The 23,962-nt window shown below is 40.1% G+C and overlaps 1 protein-coding gene across 1 annotated transcript in view; it reads right to left on the minus strand.

Moving 5' to 3' along the window:
* The window catches only part of dchs2 (dachsous cadherin-related 2), a 173,345-nt gene that overhangs the window by 35,822 nt on the left and 113,561 nt on the right, over positions 1 to 23,962 (minus strand). Inside the window, 4 exon segments of the mRNA XM_060831034.1 lie at positions 5,118 to 5,259; positions 6,893 to 7,179; positions 13,049 to 13,179; positions 21,945 to 22,096. Of these exon segments, the coding sequence (XP_060687017.1) occupies positions 5,118 to 5,259; positions 6,893 to 7,179; positions 13,049 to 13,179; positions 21,945 to 22,096 (712 nt within the window).

A 23,962-nucleotide genomic window follows, 5' to 3' on the forward strand; every position in this document is an offset into this window, starting at 1 on the left:
GCCCCATCACTAATGAACATCTGTTGTACACCTTTGCCATCAGACTCCCAACAACTCCCAGAGAAGAATGCCAGTCATTACTGTTTCTGCTTTGTTATTCCTGTACTGGATGATGTTTGCACATGTACAGTACTGCCAAGTGTTTATACAAAGATCAAAAGAAAAGAATTACCAGAAAAATGATGTCCATGGGAAAGTCAGACTCCAGGCATAAGATGGAAAGTCAAATTCTCAATCAGTTCTGGAAACTGTGAGATAGTTAGTCACTCAGGATAGTTGGCCTACCCTCCAGCCAGGTACTGGACTTCTGAAGGACTCCAGGATATTAAAGGATTGTGCTTGGCTGCTAACATCATCCAAGTGTTTTTGAAAATCACATGTTTGATGTCATCTCATACCCTACAAAATCAGGCTACATGACTCAAGCATACATCAGAAAACTGAGGAACTACTGCTACAAAACAAAGTCCTTCTCTGCATCCTATACATTAACATTAGAATTAAAAATAAAATATAAAAGGTATTAAGACCATAGGCATAGGAGCAGGAGAAGGGCATTCAGCCCATCGAGTTCACTGCATGGTTTAATGAGATCATGGCTCATCTGATAATCCTCAACTCCACTTCTCTGCTTTTCCCCCATAACCATTGATTCATTTACAGATTAAAAATCCGCCAATCTCAGTCATGCATGTAATTAATGATCCCCTAGCCTCAACAGCCCTATGTGAAGCAGAATTCCCTAGATTCACAATCCTCTGACAGAAGAAATTCCTCCTCATCTTCAAGGCCTTTCTTCTGAGATTACATCCTCTGTTCCGAGGCTCTCCCACAAGGGCAAAGAACCTTCCTTCATCTACCCTGTCAGGTTTTCACAGAATCTTGTATGTTTCAATACACTTCTATATTCCGACAAGTACAGGCTCAGTCTACTCAACCTCTCCTCATAAGACAAGCCCCTCCACATCTGGTGTAAGCCCAGTGAACCTTCGCTGAACTGCATCCAATGCCAGTATATCATTTCTTAAATAAGAGGCCAAAACTGTTCACAGAATTACAGCTATGATCTGAATAATGTCTAGCATGATTTGAGCGAAACCTCCCGATTTTTACATACTATTCCCTTTGAAAAATGAGTCAACATTCCATTGTCATATTGATTACCCAACGAACTCGGACTGTAGCTTTTTGTGATTCATAAACAATGACTTCCAAATCCAGCTGTTCTGTAGTTCTCTGTAGTCTTTCTCTAGCTAAGTAATATTCAGCACCTCTATTCTTCCTGCCAAAATGCATATCCTCACATTTTTTCACATTATATATCATCTGCTGAGTTTTGCATACTCATTTGTGCCATCTTCACAACTTGCCACCCCACTTATTTTTGTATCATATTCAGTTTTCTTTTCCAAACTGCAGTAGAAATGCAAGGGCAAGTGTTAAACAAGGAATTATACACAGATGTGATAATCCAACTGTAACCATGGGTGACTTTAATCAACATTTAGACTGGACAAACCAAACTAACAATAATACTGCGGAGGAAGATTTCCTGAAATGTATGTCTCTTGGGCATTAAGACCAAGAGAGTGGGTTTTTGTGGCCTGGATATTGCGCAATGAGAAAGGATTAACAGTCTTGTTGTGTAGGGTCCCTTGGGTAAGAGATGCCACAAACTGATAGAATTGCTCATTAAGATGGAGAGTGAAAAAGTTGAATCTGAAACTAGGATCCTGAATCTAACTAAAGGAAATTTTAAGAGTATGAGATGGGAGTTGGCAAAAATGGATTGGGAAACCTTACTACGTGGATTGACAATAGATAAACAGTGGCTAATATTTAAAAACATACATCCCATTTTATATATCTATATATATGGATAGTCCAACTCAGTTTCTGGCCAATGGTAACCTGCAGGATGTTGATAATGGGGAATGTGACTATAAAGCTAATTCGATTCAGCGATGGTAATGTCAAGAATGATAGTTAAATTTTCTCTTATTGGAAATGGTCATTGCCTTGCATGTATTATTACAGAATGTTCAGAATATGTATAATCCTTCTACAAAGAAAAGTTCTGAAGGAAGGACCCACCAACTATGGTTAATTAAATTAATTATGGAAAGCATCAAACTTAAGGAAAAGCTTTATAACTGCGCAAAGATGAGTATCATATGATTAAATGGAATATACAGAAATGGCAGAAAGTAACTAAAAGGTTAATTGGGTAAGATTTTGAATATGAGTGGACATTAGTTTGGAATATAATTACAGATAGAACAGTTTAACAAGGACAAGAGTTAGTAAAGTGCGTTTTCTTTCTCTACAGAGTGAGAATGCACGTTAATTATAAGGAAATGGCAAATGAAATTGATAAATATTTTGCTTCTTCCTTTACTACGGTTGACGCAAAAACATTCCAGTCATAGTTGTAAATCAGGTGGAAGTGAATGAAGAACTTAGTGAAATTACAATCATGAGGGAAGAAGGGTTCACTCTAAGTTACTCAACTGCACAGCCATTGGGAAACTCTGTGCATGTTGATTGGTGGGCCAACGAGTGTCTTCTGCTTCCAGAAGCTGCTGCAATGCATGGACCTCAAAGGTCTGCACAGCTGCAATAAAAAAAGGTGGGAAGCTTGGCTGGAAGTGGTACAAAATAATGTGATGAAACTGACAACTCTCCCAGATGGACTTCATCCTATGGTCTTAAAGTACATGGCTAATGAGGTAATAGATGCTTTGGAGTTAATTTTCCAAAATTGCCTAGATTCAGGAAAGGTTCCAGCATTCTGTAAAATAACAAATATAACCTCTCTATTCATGAAAGGGGGAAGACAGAAAACAGGAAATTATGTCCATTAACAATATATATAAATGCAGCTATCAAATGATCCACTCTGGACAACCTGCCATCTTGTCCTTGCCCATGGCTTGCCACAATAGTAGCCTCGTCATCTCCAGGATGCGTCCTACATGAGGCTGTATGTGTGAAGCTATGGCACATGATCAACAATCTAATGTATTTCTCTTGGATTTTGTGCTCTCTTCCCTTAGAGGCTGAAGAAAGTTTCAGCAGAGAACTGGATTTTCTTTCACATAGGCCATTCCCAGCTTAGTTTTCATTTAAGATTTTGCACCCACTAGTAACATTCTCAGTTGTGGCTCTGTGTTGTGATGAAACTGCCTGCCAGATTTGACACTTTTTAGGAGACATTTCTGGTCATATGCATGCTGGTCTGTATTGAGGTAGAGGACTGTCATCCTAATGTTGTTTGCCACTCACCTTTCCAGGCCATGGTAGATCATTAAATTGTTTTCTGTACTGCACCCCAAGTTCCCCTGAATGATTTCACTGCTGCTAACCTCCATGCCTTTTTGGTGTGACAGATTTCTTCTGCCATTTGGAAGGAAGAGCACATCCTTCTGTGCAGAACCAACATCCGTAAAGCCTCAAGGTGGCATGATAAAAATGCAGGACCGCATGGGGTCTCCTGCCTACTGGCATTCTGATCCCTGCTGCTCCATTCCTCCCAGTAACAGCAAGCCATCATGTCACTGCCTCTTTTAGCCATCCTCATATGTAGATCCTACCTCCAAGCCATTCTCAATGTTGTTAGCTGGGTGCTGAACTTGTCTCCAGGGAAACTAGGCTGTCTGGATTTAAAAATCTGAGAACAGATCTGAGAAGTGACCTGTTTGTTGGATTCACACCTTGGATTAAAAATCCCCGTACAAATAGTTGTTAAGTGAATGAGTGAATGAGAAAGAAACTGTCAGATGGTGTAAAATGTGGTGTTGTTCTCTTTTGAAGGAACAAAATAAAAATAGACCATTCTTAAATGATGAAAATTATTAACATTGCTGTTCAGGAAGGTTTAAATGCCTTTGCATTTGAAACACAACAAGTTAAGGTGCATGTACAGGTAATTAGGAAGGCCAATGATGTGCTAACACTTATTGCAAGAGGATTGGATTCAGAAGTGAGGAAATTTTGCTGCAATTATACTGTGCTTTGATGAGACCACACCTGGAATACTGTCAACAGTTTTGGTTTCTATATGTTAAGGAAGGATATCTTAGGATGACAGTTCAGTGGATTGATTTCTGTGTTAGGGAATCCTCCTTACACGGAGAGATTGAATAAATGGGTTTGTATTCTCTGGAGCTTAGATGAATGACAGGTGATCTGTTCTGAAACATAAGTCCTTGAGAAGGCTTGACAAGATGCTAAGTGGTTATTTTAACTAGCTTGAAAGTCTAAAATTATGAGACATAGTTTTGTCTAAAGGGTTGGACATTAAGGAGGACGATAAGCAGAAATTTCCTCAGAGCTGTAAGTTCTTCAATTTTATTTACTCCAATTTTTGTGGATTCTGTAGTGTGTGAACATTCAAGATTGACATTGCTGGATTTTTAAGGCATCACGGGATGTAGGGAACATGCAGGAAAGTGCAGTTGCGGTTGAAAATTAGCCATGATCTTAATGAATGGTGGGAGCATGTCAGAAGGCTGTATGGTCTACTTTTTTTCCTTTTATGTTCTTATAATGCCATCCAACATTTACTGACAATGAAACAGATAAGCCTAACACCTGGTAACCTAAGGGATTTATGTCATACTAAGAAGCCAACTTCATTCTCTTCTGTGTACCTAAATGCTGAAGTTTTTGACAAGATGCTGGTAAAGCAATGATCCTGTGATAACAGAACAACTTCAACAGCAACTTCTTGATTTCTGCACCTAACTGCATCTTTGTGGCCAGTGGAACTTACTGTCTGATTTACACTCTAAAAACAGTGAATGTTATTACCATCACCCATTACTTCTACAGTATGTACAGTCAATTACATTTCTGAAACAAAAAACAACCAAAATCTCATCCTTAATTGACAACAAAGCATTGTATTACACAAATTACAAATAGCAGGCCAGGGTAGATTTTGTGTGCTGACCTTAGGTGCATATAGGCAAATTCTGAAGTGAGATTTATTAAATGGAACATATAAACACAATTGTTAATCATTTTAGTGATATCAAAATTATTCTTATAATTTCTAGCCATAACATGATTTAAGGTAACAAAATGTCCAATCCAATCTTAGTTTGTTATCTTACCACTTTCAGCATTAATATAAAACTCTGTAGAAGTTCCTGGAAGGATTCTATAGGAAACTTTTCCATTCACTCCTGTGTCTTTATCTGTGGCCGATACAGTCAGAACGTAAGTATTGACTGGCGAGAGTTCAGGGAATACAATCTGAAACAACAGGTCAGTCTGTAAAATCTGATTCTTGTACCACAGATCAACTGATATAAATCTGGGTGAAAGTATATTTAAAAATGAGCATAGTTGCTTATACAAGTACAGATTCTTTGAGTTTCAATTTATGGACTATGGTTTCATTACAAGCCATACCATTATTATTCAACATCCATCTCTGTTTTACTCAAAAGGGAAATTATTGCTTTTTTATTTTAATTTGTTTATGAGTTTATATTTTCTATTAAATTTTCATTTAGATTTTTTATATTAAATAAAATCAGATTTTTATTTCAATAATTTTTATACTAAGTTTTCTTAGTTACAGTGAACAGAAACCATTTTAAATAAGTGTATTATCATTTGCTAGGTATGAAGTACTTTCTCCAGCTATCACCTATCACCAAGACATTTTTGCATGATTATTTGTTCAATTAGATTCTGTTACTTCGCGTATTCATTAGAATAGTGCCTTCATTTATTTTAAAATCAAAATACTTTTTCTGTCAAAACTGATTAGTGGAGGGGATACCTATTTAATTTAATCAGGTGAATTACATGTACAATAATACTTTTTTGGGAGCTTTGTTTCATGAACTTATGAATTTCAATTAAAACTCTAAGTACCCACATCTCTTGACATCCATTTTCAGCTTGCTATCAGCCTCCTTCAAAAAGGAGAGACCCAAGCTCAGCCAACTCTGTAACCAGTGGAATTATTCAAACTTATGTAAGCCAATTGTTCTAGTTTACTCCTACCACGGGATGAAATATTCCAACATAGTGAGTCACCTTATAAAGTGGCTATGCTGTGTGCTACAAAACTCATGCTCCATGAGTGCAAGGCCACTAAAATAACAAGATCAGCAGTTTATCTGACATGCACAGAAATTCATCACTATTCAATTTCCAAACTAATAAATCCACATAGAATCTATCTGATTATATACAGCTTACATTACCTCCCACAAAGTGACACAGAAAGCAAACTAGATGGATTGCAATTCTTTGATTTTCATTTATGAATTTATAAGTTCCAGTGACATAAGCAAATCTACAAAACCTTAGATGGTGCAAAAGAAATTTTACAGAATCAAAATCGAGGTGACCCCAGAAGTGTGAACGCACTCATAAACTTTTAATGGTTTGATCAGATAGTACCAATGTCAAGTGACAGGTTCTGTGAGTGAGCCAATTATCAACAGAACATTAGTGTAGTGCGTACCTGTATGGCACTGATATTTGATGAATAAATCTGCCACAGAGCATTATATCATTTGATGGAAGAATAACAAAGACGTGAGCAACTTGTGTCCTTTCATGAGGGTTGCTGAAGTAACATGAAAGATTGAGAAACTTTAGTGGTATCTCTATCCTATAATATCTATCTTTTAATAGGATTAAACATGCACCACTATTCTTTCAACATTGTTGGGTCAAAGTTCTGAAACTTCCTACTGACAGTAATGTGGAAATAACCACAAAGATAAAGTCTAGCAGTGTTTCAAGGAAATGGGCCCGTACTCGTTTCTCAAGGCAGCTACGGATGGGCAGTAAACTGTGAGCATACTGAATTTGTACCTGGGGTGACATAAATGTGATTTGTAAGACAGTAATGAATCATTTCTACCTGATATGATTCTTGAGAGAAGACAGGTGAATTATCATTTAAATCCATTACATAAACTCCAAGAGCTGCTTCAGTTTCATGCACTGAATCAGAAATCTTGATTTTCACCAAGTATTCAGACTGTTTCTCATAGTCCAAAGGCTCAGTCAAAATAATGGCTCCAGTGTTGCAGTCAATAGCAAATTTACCTTCTGGATTACCATTCTTAGTAAAATTATAGGAAAGAACGGGATTTAGATCCAGATCACTTGCCAAAATCTGTGTGACAACATAACCAGCTTGGAGATCTGAAAGTACAAATTCATTATTTTCCAAAATCATGAGTTAACCATGACACCATTTTTTTGTGATAAATAGCTGTTATCATAATATCAGTTGATAAAAGCACACATATCCATTATTTTGTTGATTTCAATGAGAAAATGCAAACTTGCACAATGAATGTAGATATTATAGAAGTTTTATTTGCAATTCTATTAACAGAACTAAACCTAAGCAAAATCATCCCATTGAATAGGCAGTATTTCATTTTGCTGTTGGAACCTTCTTTCAATCATGCCCAGAAATAGACCTTAGGATTTGAATATTCTTATTGGAATTGTAGGGTTATTAATAGAATTGTTATTTCAGAAGTTACAATATACAATATTATTTTATTAATGGCTTATGGTACAGTAAGAGTTATTTATCTACTACTGCAATCAAGCCATTAACACATTTAAAATAAAGAAATCATTGTCTCCACTAATGTGGAAGAATCAAGTGTAATGGCCTAAAATGCTTACAGTTAATAAAGCAGGAAGACCCGGCCTGGCCGATAATAAACAGCGTTCATTCTGAACGCATGTTCCCTTACTTGTATCTATTTGGATAGGCTTTGGGGCAAAAAAACCCCACATTTCTACCCATGATAACTACAAAGTTTTATATAAATTTCTGCTCACAAGTTGATAAAAAAAATCCATTACCATATTGCATTTATTTCACAGAAAATGCTGTGCCTGTATTTCTGCTATTTTGAAGTGTCACCTTTATTATCACTGCATTGGGCCATAGATCATTGCTGGGTAACGATTAGTTTTACAGTCAAATAAATATAATTCCTTTATACCAAAATTATTTTAATATTTTTGTATTTGTCCTGGAAATTTTTGTTTTAGAAATGGTAATAGCAACAAGGACACAGAGGAGCAGATTGGGAGGTAGATTTTGGAAAGGTGCAGAAATAACAGGGTTGTTGTCATGGATGACTTCAACTTCCCTAATATTGATTGAAATCTCCATCGTGCAAATAGGTCGGATGGAGCAGATTTTGACAAGGATTCCTGACTCAATATGTAGATAGGCTGACTAGAGGGAAGGCCATATTGGATTTGGTACTTGGCAATGAACCAGGTCAAGTGTCAGATCTCTTGGTGGGAGAGCATTTTGGTGACAGTGACCACAACTCTTTGACCTTTACTATTAGTCATATAGAAGGATAGGAGCAGACAGTATGGGAAAGTGTTTAATTGAGGGAGGTGGAGTTACAAGGCTATTAGGCAGGAATTGCAGAGCATAAATCGGGAACAGATATTCTTAGGGAAATGCACGACAGAAACGTGGAGGTTGTTTAGGCAGCACGTGCTGGATAGGTTTGTCCCATGAGGCAAGGAAGGGATATCTTGGATGACAAGAGATATGGAACATCTAGTCAAAAGGAAGAAGGAAGCTTACTTAAGGTTGAGAAAGCCTGGATCAGACAGGGCTTTAGAGAGTTACAAGGTAGCCAGATATGAACTGAAGAATGGACTAAGGAGTACTAGAAAGGGGCATGAAAAAGCCTTGGCAGGTAGGATTAAGGAAAACGCCAAAGTGTTTTACACTTATGTGAGGAACAAGAAGATGGTCAGAGTGAGGGTAGGGTTGAGCAAGGATAATGGAGGGAACTTGTGCCTGGAGGAGGTAGGGGAGGTCCTTAATGATTACTTGGCTTCAGTATTCACTAGTAAAAGGGAACTTGGCATTTGTGAGGACAGCATGTAACAGGCTGATATGTTCAAACAGGTTGATGTTAAGAAGGAGGATGTACTGGAAAGTTTGAAAAACATGAGGTTGGATCAGTCTCCTGAGCCAAATGGGATATATCCAAGGTTATTATGGGAAGCGAGGGCAGAAATTGCTGTGCCTTTGGCAATAATCTTTGCCTCCTCACTGGGGTAGTACCGGTTGATTGCAGGGTGGTAAATGTTATTCCCTTACTCAAGAAAGGGAATAGGGATAATCCTGGGAATTACAGACTGGTCAGTCTTACGTTGGTGGTGGGCACACTATTGGAGAAGATTCTGACAGACAGGATTTATGACGATTTGGAAAAACATAATTTGATTAGAGATAGTCAGCATGGCTTTGTGAGGGGCCGGTCATGCCTCACAAGCCTTGTTGAATTCTTTGAGGATGTGACAGAACACATTGATGAAGGTAGAACAGTGGATATGATGTATGTGGATTTTAGTAACACGTTTGATAAGGTTCCCCATCATAGGCTCACTCAGAAAGTAAGGAGGCATGGGATACAGGGAAATCTGGCTATCTGTATACAGAATTGGCTGGCCCCCAAAAGACAGAAAGTGGTGGTAGATGGAATGTATTCAGCCTGGAATTCGGTGACAGTGGTATTCAGCAGGGTTTGCCGTTCTGGGATGTCTGCTCTTTGTGATTTTTATAATTGATTTGGATTAGGAAATAGAAGGGTGGGTTTGTAAGTTTGCTGATGACACGAAGATTGGTGGAGTTGTGAATAGTGTGGAAGGCTGTTGTAGGCTACGTTGGGACATTAAGCAAAAGTGAGGACTGCAGATGCTGGAAATCACAGTCTAGATTAGGGTGGTGCTGGAAAAGCACAGCAGATAAGGCAGCATCCGAGGAGCAGGAAAATCGAAGTTTCAGGCAAAAGCCCTTCATCAGGAATTCATTCCTGATGAAGGGCTTTTGCTCAAACCAGACTTTATAAAAGATCTTAAAGTAAGGGAACACTTAGGAAGCAGCGATCATAATATGGTAGAGTTCAGTCTGCAGTTTGAAAGAGAGAAGGCAAAATTGGATGTAATGGTGTTACAGTTAAATAAAGGTAATTATGAGGGCATGTCAGAGAGGAACTGATGAAAATAGACTGGAAGCAGAGCCTAGCGGGGAAGACAGTAGAGTAAAAATGGCAGGAATTTGTGGGTATAATTGAGGACATTGTACAGAGGTTCATCCCCAAGAAAAGAAAGGTTATCTGGGGAGGGATTAGACAGCCATGGCTGACAAAGGAAGTCAGGAAATGTATTAAAGAGAAAGAGATATCCTATAAAGTGGCCAAGAGCAGTGGGAAATCAGAAGATTGGGAAGGCTACAAAAACAAACAGAGGATAACAAAGAGAGAAATAAGGAAGGAGAGGATCAAATATGAAGGTAGGCCAGCCAGTAATATTAGAAATGATAGTAAAAGTTTCTTTCAATACATAAGAAACAAACGACAGGCAAAAGTAGACATTGGGCCACTTCAAACTAATGCAGGAAGCCTAGTGATGGGAGATAAGGAAATAGCAGGAGAACTTAACAAGTACGTCACAGTGGAAGACATGAGTAATATCCCAACAATTAAAGGGAGTCAGGGGGCTGAGTTGAGTATGGTTGCCATTACAAAAGAGAAAGTGCTAGAAAAGCTAAAAGGTCTTAAAATTGATAAATCGCCTGGCCCCGATGGGATACATTGTAGAGTTCTGAGGGAGGTGGCTGAGGAAATAGTGGAGGCATTTGTTGAGATCTTTCAAAAGTCACTGGAGTCAGAGAAAGTCCCGGATGATTGGAAGATCGCTGTTGTAACCCCTTGTTCAAGAAAGATGGAAAATTATAGGCCAATTAGCCTAACCTCGGTTGTTGGTAAAATTCTAGAATCCATCATTAAGGATGAGGTTTCTAAATTCTTGGAAGAGCAGAGTCATATTAGAACAAGTCAACATGGATTTAGTAAGGGGAGGTCATGCCTGACAAACCTGTTGGAATTCTTTGAAGCGGTGACAAGTAGGTTAGACCAGGGAAACCCAGTGGATGTGGTCCATCTAGACTTCCAAAAGGCCTTTGATAAGGTGCCACACGGGAGGCTGCTGAGCAAGGTGAGGGGCCATGGTATTCGAGGTGAGCTACTGGTATGGATTGAGGATTGGCTGTCTGACAGAAGGCAGAGAGTTGGGATAAAAGGTTCCTTTTCAGAATGGCAGCCGGTGACGAGCAGTGTCCCACAGGGATCAGTGTTGGGGCCACAGCTGTTCGCATTATATATTAATGATCTGGATGAAGGGACTGGGGGCATTCTAGCGAAGTTTGCCGATGATACGAAGTTAGGTGGACAGGCAGGTAGTACTCAAGAAGTGGGGAGGCTGCAGAAGGATCTAGACAGTTTGGGAGAGTGGTCCAGGAAATGGCTGATGGAATTCAACGTGAGCAAATGCGAGGTCTTGCACTTTGGAAAAAAGAATACAAGCATGGACTACTTTCTAAAAAGATTCTCTAAAGGTAAACATGCAGGTTGAGTCCGTGATTAAGAAAGTGAATGCAATGTTGTCATTTATCTCAAGAGGGTTGGAATATAAAAGCACCGTTGTGCTACTGAGACTTTATAAAGCTCTGGTTAGGCCCCATTTGGAGTACTGTGTCCAGTTTTGGTCCCTACACCTCAGGAAAGACATACTGGCACTGGAGCGTGTCTAGCGGAGATTTACACGGATGATCCCTGGAATGGTAGGTCTAACATATGAGGATTGGCTGAGGATCCTGGGATTGTATTCATTGGAGTTTACAAGATTAAGGGGAGATCTAATTGAAACTTACAAGATAACACATGACTTGGAAAGGGTGGACGCTAGGAAATTGTTTCTTTTAAGCGAGGAGACTAGGACCCGTGGACACAGCCTTAGAATTAGAGGGGGTAAATTCAGAACAGAAATGCGGAGACATTTCTTCAGCCAGAGAATGGTGGGCCTGTGGAATTCATTGCCGCAGAGTGCAGTGGAGGCCTGGACGCTAAATGTCTTCAAGGCAGAGAGTGATAAATTCTTGATGTCACAAGAAATTAAGGGCTACGGGGAGAATGCGGGTAAGTGGAGTTGAAATGCCCATCAGCCATGATTGAATGGCGGAGTGGACTCAATGGGCCGAATGGCCTTACTTCCACTCCTTTGCCTTATGGTCTTATGTCAGAGGTAGGTTCTTTACACAGAGAGTGGTGCGTGCATGGAATGCACTGTCAGCGGTGGTAGTAGAGTCATATACATTAGGGACAGTTAAGTGACTGTTGGATTGGCACATGGATGATAGTAAAATGAAGGGTATGTAGGTTAGTTTGATCTTAGAGTAGGATAAAAGGTCAGCACAACATTGAGGGCCGATGAGCGTGCACTGTGCTGTACTGTTCTGTGTTCTATGTAGGTGGTGTCACACTACAATTCTTGTGCTAAAATGCAATAGCAATACATTTATGACTAACCCTATGCAGTAGTTTTGAGATAGCACTTTAAAATGACTCAAACAGATACTTACTTATATGGGCATATTTCTATTCCTTCTATGGCAGCAGTTTTCATATGTTATGTATATTGTGTGTGTGTATATATTTATATATCTCACAATCTTAATAGCAACCTTCCTGCAATTATAAAAGTTCATTATAGTTCATGAACATCAAAAAATTATGAGTGTATTGTGTTTATTATTTGATTCATTGCCAATGATGAACTGGGAAAGAGATTCTTACTTCAAACAACAAAAACAACATTATTTAATATCACTTTGAAATAAAGTGAAAACACACACTTACAAAATGGTCATTTTCAGACAGGATATCTACATAATAAGACTGTAGAATACTTAATGAAATAAATCAGTTTAGCAATTGTTATTCACAAACTTGTGTATTACATGGAGTACATGTCTACTATAAATGCTACTTACCTAACAATAATAAACTATACTTCCATAAGAATAGTGTAATATTGCTAGAAACTGTGAAGTATTTCCATTAATAACTCAAATCATAATTGTTAGACTATGGTTTCACATTAAAATACACCTTATCAAAAACTAAAGGCAACTAATTGTACCATAAAGAGCCATTATGATTAAAGCCCAACTTACTTTCAAAAATCTGCACAGCTTTCAGTGGAGGAATACTTGGAGCATTATCATTAATATCTAGAACCTGAATTCCAACAATGGCAGTTATTGAAAGCCTGGGGCTTCCTCGATCAGCTGCTTGGAGAACTAATCTAGTTCAAACAAACGTAGGAAAGTTAAAAATGTTGATCTGATAACTGCATAGACACTTATCAAAAATGGTAATACAAATATATCACAGAACTACTAAACTGTATTTTGTAAATGGTGCACAGTGTGACCAAAATTAGTTTTCAGGCCTTATCGCCATGAATTCGGTGACCTGCATGCCTCAATTAGGGTGGCAATGACAGCGAAAAAAGTCAGCATTTATTGTCCTGTTACCATTAAATGGACTTAATCTCATGAGACTATAATACATAAATAACATGGAAATCAAAATTGCTTTCAATGGTTTTACACTTGGACAGAATTCGGCTGTTGAAATATATATATCCCTGGAATGTAATTAATAGAATTCTATGAAATATTTAAACTTTACCCTTAAAGTAAAGTGACATCTTGTTGAATGAGATGTAACTGGGAGTTGCATTTGACCAATGTTGGTGTATAGATAGAGTTAATAGTAGTTTTCCCTCGGATGGGAGATTTCAACTCGAGGGGCCACATTGTTAAGGTGAGAGGAGAGAGAGTTTAAAAAGACATAAAGGGCAAATATTTTACTCAGAGGTGTGTGGAATGAACTTCCTGAGGAAGTGGTCAATTCCTGGAATGGCGGGACTACCTTACGCTAAAAGATTGGAGCGACTGGGCTTGTATAGAAGACTGAGAGGGGGTCTGATTGAGACATATAAGGTTATTAAAGGATTGGACACTCTGAAGGCAGGAAACATGTTTCCGCTGATGGGTGAGTGCTGAACCAGAGGACACAACTTAAAAATACGATGTAGACCATTTAGGACAGAGATGAGGAGAACCTTCTTCACTCAGAGAGTGGTGGCTGTGTGGAATGCTCTGTCCCAGAAGGCAGTGGAGGCCCAATCCCTGGATTCATTAAAGAAAGAGTTGGATAGAGCTCTCAAGGATTGTGGAATCAAGGGTTATGGAGATAAGGCAGGAACAGGATACTGATTAAGGACGATCAGCCATGATCATATTGAATGGTGGTGCAGGCTCGAAGGGCAGAATGGCCTACTCCTGCACCTATTGTCTATTGTGGTGGATGAGGTTACAATTACAATGTCTAAAAGACATATGGATAGATACATGAATAGGAAAGGTTTGGAGGGATATGAGCCAGAAGTAAGCAGGTGGGACTAGTTTAGTTTGGGATTATGTTTAGCAAGGGCTGGTGGGACCGAAGGGTCTGTTTCCAATGCTGCATAACTCTATGACTATGACTCTAAGTGTTAGTTGTGAGTTTCATGGAGGATATCTCTCTGTGAGGTCTAGAGAGACTTCTCACACTTTCTTCCCAAACTTAGCTCATTAGCTTTGCACCATACTCATATGGCACCCCACTTGTTGTATTCTCCTATTTGTTATAGGCAGAACATATGTCAATACTGCACCATCCTGGACTACTGGCGTTGGCACATATTTGAAGTACAGCGTGTACTTCATCCAGCATTGGCAGTCCTGAACTTCCCTGCACTGCTTATGTCATTGGCCTAGACAATTAAGACAAAAGAAAATTGGGGCCCCTGTTTGTAGACAGGCACCTAGAGATTCTGGTGGACGGGAAGGTGCTGAGGAAGACAATCCTCTTCTAGTAGGACGACATAGGAGATTACAACCAGACACGGTCAGCCCAGCCGGAGGTTACCATCCAGGTCACTGGAGGAATGCCCAGCAATGCTACAAAAAGGGTCAATGACGTTCTCCACAATGCCAGGGTAAGTATCACCATCTTCTCTCTGTTACATCACATTTACTCTATCTCTGTTACTGCACACATCTCCCACTAAGGCTCGTAGTCTACCACTCTTGTCATTGTAACCAACATCTCCCCTTATTCTCTCTCACCCATCCCCCACCTCCCACACTTTAAAGCCTCAGGCATTTTATGTTGCTTACTCACTCAGTTGGGCACCTTATCACCCCCCACACCTCACCCCATCTCCCCCACTTCCACCAGTAATGATAGTTGTGCCAGGCAGTTTCATCTCATTTAATCCCTCCCCTCGTATCAATGAAGGAGAAAATAGCCTACAGTAGAGTCAGGTCAAGTAGCGGAGTACCCAAAATTCATTACTTTGCTCTTTAAAAGGAGAGACTCCTGGTCCGGGCCAGTGAACATTTATCTGCAAATACCCAGCAACCAAGTTAGAATCATTGTCCATTGCCATGCCACTTTCCCATTACTAACACCATGAATGTACTCTTAACATTCCCTGTCTTTTACCCTTTATTCACAATGCAATCTCTCTTTCATCTCCTGCAGGTTTCAGTGGCAGTTGCCTTATGGTAGCAGCCAAGAGGCTCGCCTTGTGACACAATTTCTCCTTGACCTCTGAGGAATTAGCCATAGATACCCCAAGAGGAGGAAAGCAGCCTCTGAAACCCATCAACAGCTCAGATACAGTCTCATTTTTTTTTTGGTTAGAGTCAAGATCACATGCTTGTGAGCACATCACTGCCATGACCCCACTACAGTTGGCTGAGGAAGAAATGCCCTAAGTCACTAGGCCAGCATTTATTAGTCCTCATCACCCTGAGGGCAGTTAACAGTAAACCAAGCAGCTGTGGGTTGTGAGTTGTACGAAGGCTAGCCCACGTAAGAGCAGTAAGGACATTATTGAACCAGATAGGTTTTTTTCCGACAATCAACAAGGGTTTCATGATTATCATTAAACTCCATTTCACATTTTTACTGAATATATTCTCTACCGTCTTCCACAGCAGGATCTGACAGTCTGGTCATAATACTACAAAGCTATCATCTCCCCAGGTGCAAGAACAGATAATGAATTCCGAGGATCCAAGTCCTTCTGAGAGTGCCCTGTCATAGGCGAAGTAGAAAACGTGTGGCACTGGAAAAGTACAGAAGTCAGGCAGCATCTGAGGAGCAGGAGACACTTCAGGCATAAGTCCGTCATCAGGAATGCATGAAGGGGTTAAGCCCAAAATGTCTCCTGCTCCTTGGATGCTGCCTGACCTGCTGTGCTTTTCCAGCACCACATTTTTCGACTCCGATTCTCCAGCATCTGCAGTCCACACTTTCTCTATGCCCCGTTATAGGGCCATCCTAACCATGCAACAACTTAGATATTCACACTTCAGGATGCTGTGGCAGGATTGTAATTTCACCTACTGAACCACAATTCACATGAGTAGATCATAATGGCATGCAATGTAATGGATAACTATTAAATGAGCAGAAAATCTGTTCTGCACTAACTTCTGGTCACTTTGCACAATTACAGTATAAATTGAACAGTCTGACTTCAGCACAAATGAGTTGGTTTAATTGGGAATTAAAAGAATGTATTCATTTTTCCAATTGCTTGAAACATCAACTGTGAAAATCAGGGTGGCATGATGGCTCAGTGGTTAGCACTGCTGCCTCACAATGCTAGTAACTTGGGTTAGATTCCATCCTTTGGTAACTGTCTGTGTGGCGTTTGCATATTCTCTCTGTGTCTGCATGGGTATCCTCCCACAGTCTAAAGATGTGCAGTTTAGGTGAATTGGCCATACTAAATTGCCCATAGTGTTCAGGGATATGCATTATAGGTGGATTAGCCATGGGAGATGCTAGATAGAAATAGGGTAGGCAGGTGGCTCTCCAGGTTGGTGTGAACTCGATAGTCTGAAAAGCCTATGGACACACAGGCTTTCATTTTGGTTGTGGGGAAACACAGCAGTTCCTCCGGTCTGGGTTTTCAGGTGAAAAGAGGCAATTTCACCATCTCCGAAGTTAAGAAGATGGTGGGTAGGTGGGTGTCTCTTTGTAGCACACATTACATACAGAAACATTCCCCTGAGACTAAGGAATCTTGGTGGTATCGTTCTGGCCAGAGACTCCAACTGCAGCATTGATGTGGATGGACAATCTGTAAGGCCTGACAGCAAACCGGACTCCACATCCAGAATCTTGATAGAAATAGTGAAAGTCACCAAGCTGCACATCTTCAACACCTGTGCAGATGCAGCGCAGTGTAGATGCACCTGGTCACAGCCAGATAGGTCTAACCGCTCAAGGGTAGATTTCCTGTTTGTGTCTCGCAAGTTTTCAGTCAATCTCTCAGAACTCCAAGATACTTGAGGCCAACGACATTGCAATAGGCCAATTTTCATTTCCCACCTCATCCTGCTTTCTGCCATGATATACAAATTGCAGATGGTGTGACCATGGACCTCTTGCTTTATACACTAATATCCTCTCAATCCAGTCTTCCCCTTCTGGTTTTGTGCTTTAGATTCTTGAGTACTGCCACAGCAATCCAAAGGAAGAGAGTGAGCAATACTTTAGCAATGACAAAGAAGCACTCTCACTCGGACACTGGCCATTATCAACTAACATATGGAAACTTTCTGAATTTGAGGCTAATAAAATGAGGTGAGTCACCAGGCATGCATGATCTATAGCCAGGGCAGACAAAGCAAAGCTTGGACACCGGCTCTCCAAAAGCTGAGCTTACAGATAAGGGTTTGGATGACGATTTAGACTTTTTTAATTTCAAAAATTTACTTTATTCATAAAAAGTGCTTCTATACATATACACAGTCACAAATAGAGTTTGGTTCTGCACAGTACTGTAACAAGGCAACAAACAAAGATTGTAGTTTGACTCGATCCAAACAAACCAAAGACATCTCTTGCATATAAAAGACTATATTTACATGCATGTGAGGCACTAGGAGGGTCTGAACTGACCCGCAATTAACTTCAATAGGAAGACCTCAGACAGTGGTCTTTCCCCTCTGTGCCTTGGTGGCAGCTAGAGTCACAGAGTCCTACAGCCCCTTGACAGGACCTTTGGCCCAAACTGGTCCATGCCAACCAAAGTGTCCATCTATACTAACTCCATTTCCCTGCACTTGGCCCATATCCTTCTCAACCTTTCCTATCCATGTATTTGTCCAAATGCCTTTTAAATGTTATTAGTGTACCTGCCTCAATCACTTCCGCTAGTAACTCATTCCATATGTGTACCACCCTTGTGTAAAAAAAGTTGGCCCTCAGGTTCTCTTTCATTCTTTTCCCGCTAACCTTAAACTGATGTCCTCTAATCCTCGATTTCCCAACCTGGGAAATAGACTAAGTGCATTCACCCTACCCATGCCTCTCATGATCATATGCACTTCTATAAGATCGCCCCTCAGTCTCCTAGACTCTAAAGGCAAAAGTCCTAGCTTATCCAAACTCCCTCTATGACTTAGACTCTTTAGTCCTGGCAACATCCCTGTAAATTTCTTCTGCAGCCTTTCCAGTTTAATAACATCCTTCCTATAATAAGGTGAGTATCACATTCCTAATGAAGGTCTTACGCCCGAACATCAATTCTCCTGCTTCTCGGATGCTGCCTGACCTGCTGTGCTTTTCCAGCACTACACCTTCGACTATAATATAGTGATCAAACTGAACACAACACTCCAAGTGTGGCCTCACCAATGTCCTGTGTAACTGCAATTTAACTTTCTAACTTCTATACTTAATGCACAGACTGATGAAGACCAGTGTGCCAAAAGCCTTCTTCACTGTCCTGTCTATCTGTGACTCCACTCTTCAGAGGAGTCATGCACCTGAACCCCAAGCTCCCTCTGTTCCACTACACTCCTTAAGGCCCTACCATTCATTGTGAAACTCCTACCTTGATTTGACTTTCTAAGATGCAAGACCTCATACTTATCTATATTAAACTACATGTGCCATTTCTCGGCACTTTTCCTCAGCTGATCAAGGTCCTGCTGCAATTTCTCACTGTCTATGATACTGTCTATTTGAGTGTTATCTGCAAACTTACTAAGCATTGTACATTCTCATCCAAATTAATGTAGAAAACAAACAGCAATGGGCCCAGCACTGACCCCTGAGGCACTCCATTTAGGCACAGGCCTCCAGTCCAACTAGCTGCCCCAAGCTTTAGATTGTCCTCAGCACATTGTCCTGGACGTTGTCCTGACAGTCTGCAACACTGGTTCGAGATCAACTCTTTGTTCTGGAAATTTTGGGCAAATCAAAGAGTGTCTTTCACAAGTTGATGGTTCTCCAGGTGCAGTCAATGTTTGTCTCGGTGGGTGTCCCGGGGAACAGTGTCCTGCGTCGTGGACTTGCTCGGGACGAACCTTGACGAAACCACTCATCTTTCTTTTGCAAAGGTATATTCTAGCAGGACATGTGTGACAGTCTCAATGCTTCCACAGCTGCTTCGAGAGCATCTGCAGTGGCAGAGACTAACCATGGGTATACGAAGGATCTCACCACTAGCCAAGCGATGTCTTGGTGCTTATTGGAAAGTCCTGCTGATGAGGTGTTCTGCCAAATGACTTTGACAGTCTGCTCAGGGAACCATGTGACAGGATTTACCTTCTCCTTTTCCCTCACAGTCTCAAGGATGCTTGCACTGACCACTTCCTGAAGTGCTCAAACGTGTTTTTCTTTGCAATTTTCTCCATGAAAGACGGGTGATACAGAAGGGTCCAACTATTTAGAATTTTCCACGGCAACGAGGCCAGTCCCATCCTTTACAATACTGGGGACAGGTAGAACCTCAGTATTTAGTGACACTTGATGTTTGCATACCAGCGTTTATGCACAGATTGATGCAGCTGCACAAAAGTTAGCCATTAGGATGAGGGCAACACTGGGTACATTCTTCCTTCTCTCACCAACAGTTTATATTTGATTTCCCTGCAGACACTGTCCATCTTAGACCTCCAGACAAAGTGCAAGTTGGTTCGGGTGACTGCAACAGCATAGCTCCGGGGATGAGTCAGACCCTGTGCCACTTTCAACACAGAGAGCGTGCCTCACACCTGATGACCAGGTTTTTACCCGCAATGGAGAGGGAGCAGTGCTCCCAAAAGACCAGTTTCTGCTTCACCTTGGCAATGCCCTCCTCCCAAGGTTTTGTACACGCCTCAGCCCCTCTGTTCATGTTAGCTTCGTGACCCTTGCTAAATGCGCACTTGTCATCAGGTGATGGCTGTCATCAGCCACATATATATTTAGGGACACCCCTTCTCCCTAATTTTTCCCTGAAATTCAAGCGGCGGAAAGTCTCAGAACATAAGCACTATGGTTTCTCCAGACTGGCAAACAGGTACTGACTTAATGTGGATTTCTTTCCAATAGTTGATGTTGGCAAGATCTTTCAAAGTTACCTGCTGAAGAGTTCCTGACACAACAAAAGGGATCTAAAATGCCCAAACACCGTAATAAGGGAAGTACAGGACTGCTGCATGTAGGATCTCTCTATGCACTAATCCTGGAGAGAAAAGAAAATAACACATAGGCTCCAGTCCAGGCACTTGAGACAGGGTTGGGAACGAGGCAGAAATTAATCACTAGAACAGGAGACAATAAAAAGCCACATAACAGGAATGGGAATCCTGCAATTGGATCCCATCTACTAATTTCAAACGCCCCCACCTCCATTCTGACACAGATAGAAGCTTGAAAATCCTATGGGTCTATGTTTTGTAGAAGGTTTGCTGAGTGGTTTGCATTTGTTGCCCATGCCTAATTCTACAGAGGACAGTTAAGGAAGAGTCAACCACATTGCTAAGGATATAGAATAACAAGTACACCAAACCAAATTAGATTTCCTTCCCTGAATGGCAGTAGTAAACCAGATGAGTTTTTCTGACAATCGACAACAATTTTGCGGTGATCAATATGTTCTTAATTCTAGCTTTTTATTGAGTTTAAATTCCATTATCTGCCACAGTGAGATCCAAACCCTGATCCCCGGTCTCTGCATTAGTAGTCTAATGATAATACCACTAGGCCATTTCTTCCCATAAGGAGGTTGGGTACATTAAGATAGATTTCTAAAAATGACAATTTAATAAGGCCATAGTGAAAGGGGAAAAATGCATTTCCAAAGTAAATGGAAAGGCAGAGAAGCTACATTAAAATTGTTTGGAATCTTGGTTAGACCACATTTGGCAATAGTTTTCAACAGAAAGGTTGCTACATATTACAAAAACGAGAGAGAAGCAGGAAAATAAATGATACCAGAACTGAGCAGTTATACTCATCTGGAAAGATTGAGCAAATTGGGACTTATTTCTTTTAAGAAGAAAAAATTGGGGTAAGACCTGATAGGAGTCTTTAAGGTTCTGAGAAAGATATTATAGGGTGGACCAAAGCAAAGGGTCATAAATAAAAGATAAGCAATAATAAATTCAGCAGATAATTAAGCAGAAACATATGCAATTAAAGGGTGATGAAAACATGGAAGAGCTGAAACAATTAGCACAGGTGCATACTAGAGGAAATTAGATACCCAAATGAGGGAGAAAAGAATACAAGGATATGTTGATAGAGTAGATGAAATAGGATGGCAGGTGACTTGAGGGCTGAATGTCCTGTTTTTTTTAACTGGAATTTATATGTAATTGATAATTATGCTTCTCCTCACCTGTATGAACATTTGTGAAAATCAACATAGTTGAACTAGGACAAGCTTCAACTAAAAATTAAAGTGATGATGGATGATTATTGGCAGCATGTGTGCGTGGATGATATTTACATTCAAGGGCTAATTTTGAAGTTCACTGATCGTGTGGTAAGCTAGTGAAGTCGATCACCAATTCAGTATAGAACCATTTAATTTTCATTTCTATTTACCATTCAAGCAAGGAAGATTATTGTCATTACGCGGGATGCACAAATTTATGGTTTCAAGCATGCTAGATAAAACAAATTTAACTACAATTTGATATTGCACAAGGAACCAACACAAACCTGTAGGAGGAAATTACTTCTCGATCTAAAACAGCATTCGTTGTAATAATTCCTCGAGCTGAATCAATAACAAAAGCCTTGTTTTCATTTCCAGATATTATGGAATATTCAATTTGGCCATTAAGCCCATGGTCAGAATCAGATGCAAAAACCTGTCAATGGTACACAGCCATTCAGGATTTATTCAAATATTTTATTAGTTTATTGGACTCAACCTCTTATGAATTTATTGGTAAAACGGTTAAACATTGCAGACAAAGTATTTCCCATTCTGCATTTGTTAATGAAAATATATTCATTACAAGTTTTGCATTTCCTGTGCCAGTACATATTACAAGTTCATGATAACAACAACTACTTGTATTTAAATAGTAATAAAGGCATCCCAACATTTCATAGAGAAATTATAAACCAAATATTGCCCCACACTTTAGGAGATACTAAGATGGATAAATTTAGCCAAAGGAGTGTTTTGAAGGAATGTCTCAGGAAGAAAGTGAGGCAGAAGGCAAGATCTACGGATGGAATTCCACAGCTTAGAACCCAGGCAGCTGAAGATGTGGGCACCAATGATGGAGTGATTAAAATCAGGGATGCTCAAAAGGCTGGATTTAAAAGAATTAAAATATTTCAGAGGTTGTAAGGCTGAAAGACATTACGAAGATTGGGAATGGCAAAGCCATAGAGGATTTGAAAACAAGGTTGAGAAATTTTAAGACTGAAATGTTGCTTAATCGGAAGCTAATATAGACCAATGAGCACAGCGCTAATAGGTGAATGGGATATGTGCAAGTTAGGATATGGTCAACAATATCCGTTCTAGTCCTTCATGCGGTGTGCAGAACTCTGTCATGCGTGCATGGCAGTGACTTCCAGAACAGGAAGTCAATGCACTGTCATGCTGATCATGTCAACTGACATGCAGAACCTCAGATGCGCAGCTTAGAAGGAACACTATTAGCCAGCAGAGTTTGGATGATCTCAAGTCTGGAAGGGATATACTGTGAAGTTGGTTAGGAGCTCATTAGTGTAGTCAAATCTGGAGGTAACAAATGCATGGACAAGTGTTTCAGTAGTAGGAACGCTGAGGCAAGGATCAAGTCCGGTGATAGTGCAGAGGTTAATATAGGCAATCCTAATCACATGGTTGTTATTGAAAATTGATTCCGGAATAAAGTAATGACACCAAGGCTGCGAACAGTATGATTCAACCTCAAACAGTGACAAAGGAAAATGATGGTGTTAATGGCAGGGATCAAAGGCAATATCTAATCAAAGGAAAATGTTAGTTGCCCTGTCTTGATGTTCGACAAGCACTTGGACAACTTAGGGGCAGTGAAGGGTCGAAAGAGGTGGCAATGAGGGAAAGCTGGGTGTTGTCAACATGCAGATAAGAAACTGAGATGTTTTCAGATTGTATTGCCAAAGAGCAGCATGTAGGTGGGAATTGAGAGAGTGCCGAGGATTGATCTTTGGGGAACACACAGAATGGGAAGAGATGTTCATTGATGACAATTCTGCGGATACAATTAAATAGATAAAGAATGGAATCAAGCAGTTGCAGTCCTACTCAGTTAGATAATGGAGATGATGCAGTAGAGGAGCATGGTGTAATCAACTGTTTCAAGGGCAAAAGACAGTTAAAGAAGGGCAAGGGAAAATAACTGGCCTTTGACAAGATCAAACAGGCTGTAACATGATTTTGATAAGAATATTGCGGCAGGGATACTGGAAAATCTCTTAGTTGGAATCAAGCATTGAAATTTATAAGGTCTTGCTGAGACTTGAAATGGTAGATATGGAGAGAATGTTTTCTCCCTTGGAAACATCTGGAGCTTGGGGCCACGGATAGTCCATTAAAACCAAGATTAGGCTTTTTTCTTTCTCTGATTCTCATCAGTCTATCAAGCGTTTCCTGAAAATTGTGGATATATTTTTAAGGAAGCGCTAGTTCTGTGTTAAGGTAGGGATTGAAGGATATCAGGGTATGTCAGAATTTGAATATGAGGTTCCAATTA

The sequence above is a fragment of the Hemiscyllium ocellatum genome, chromosome 1 (genome assembly GCF_020745735.1).
Source record: "Hemiscyllium ocellatum isolate sHemOce1 chromosome 1, sHemOce1.pat.X.cur, whole genome shotgun sequence".
Lineage (NCBI taxonomy): Eukaryota > Metazoa > Chordata > Chondrichthyes > Orectolobiformes > Hemiscylliidae > Hemiscyllium > Hemiscyllium ocellatum.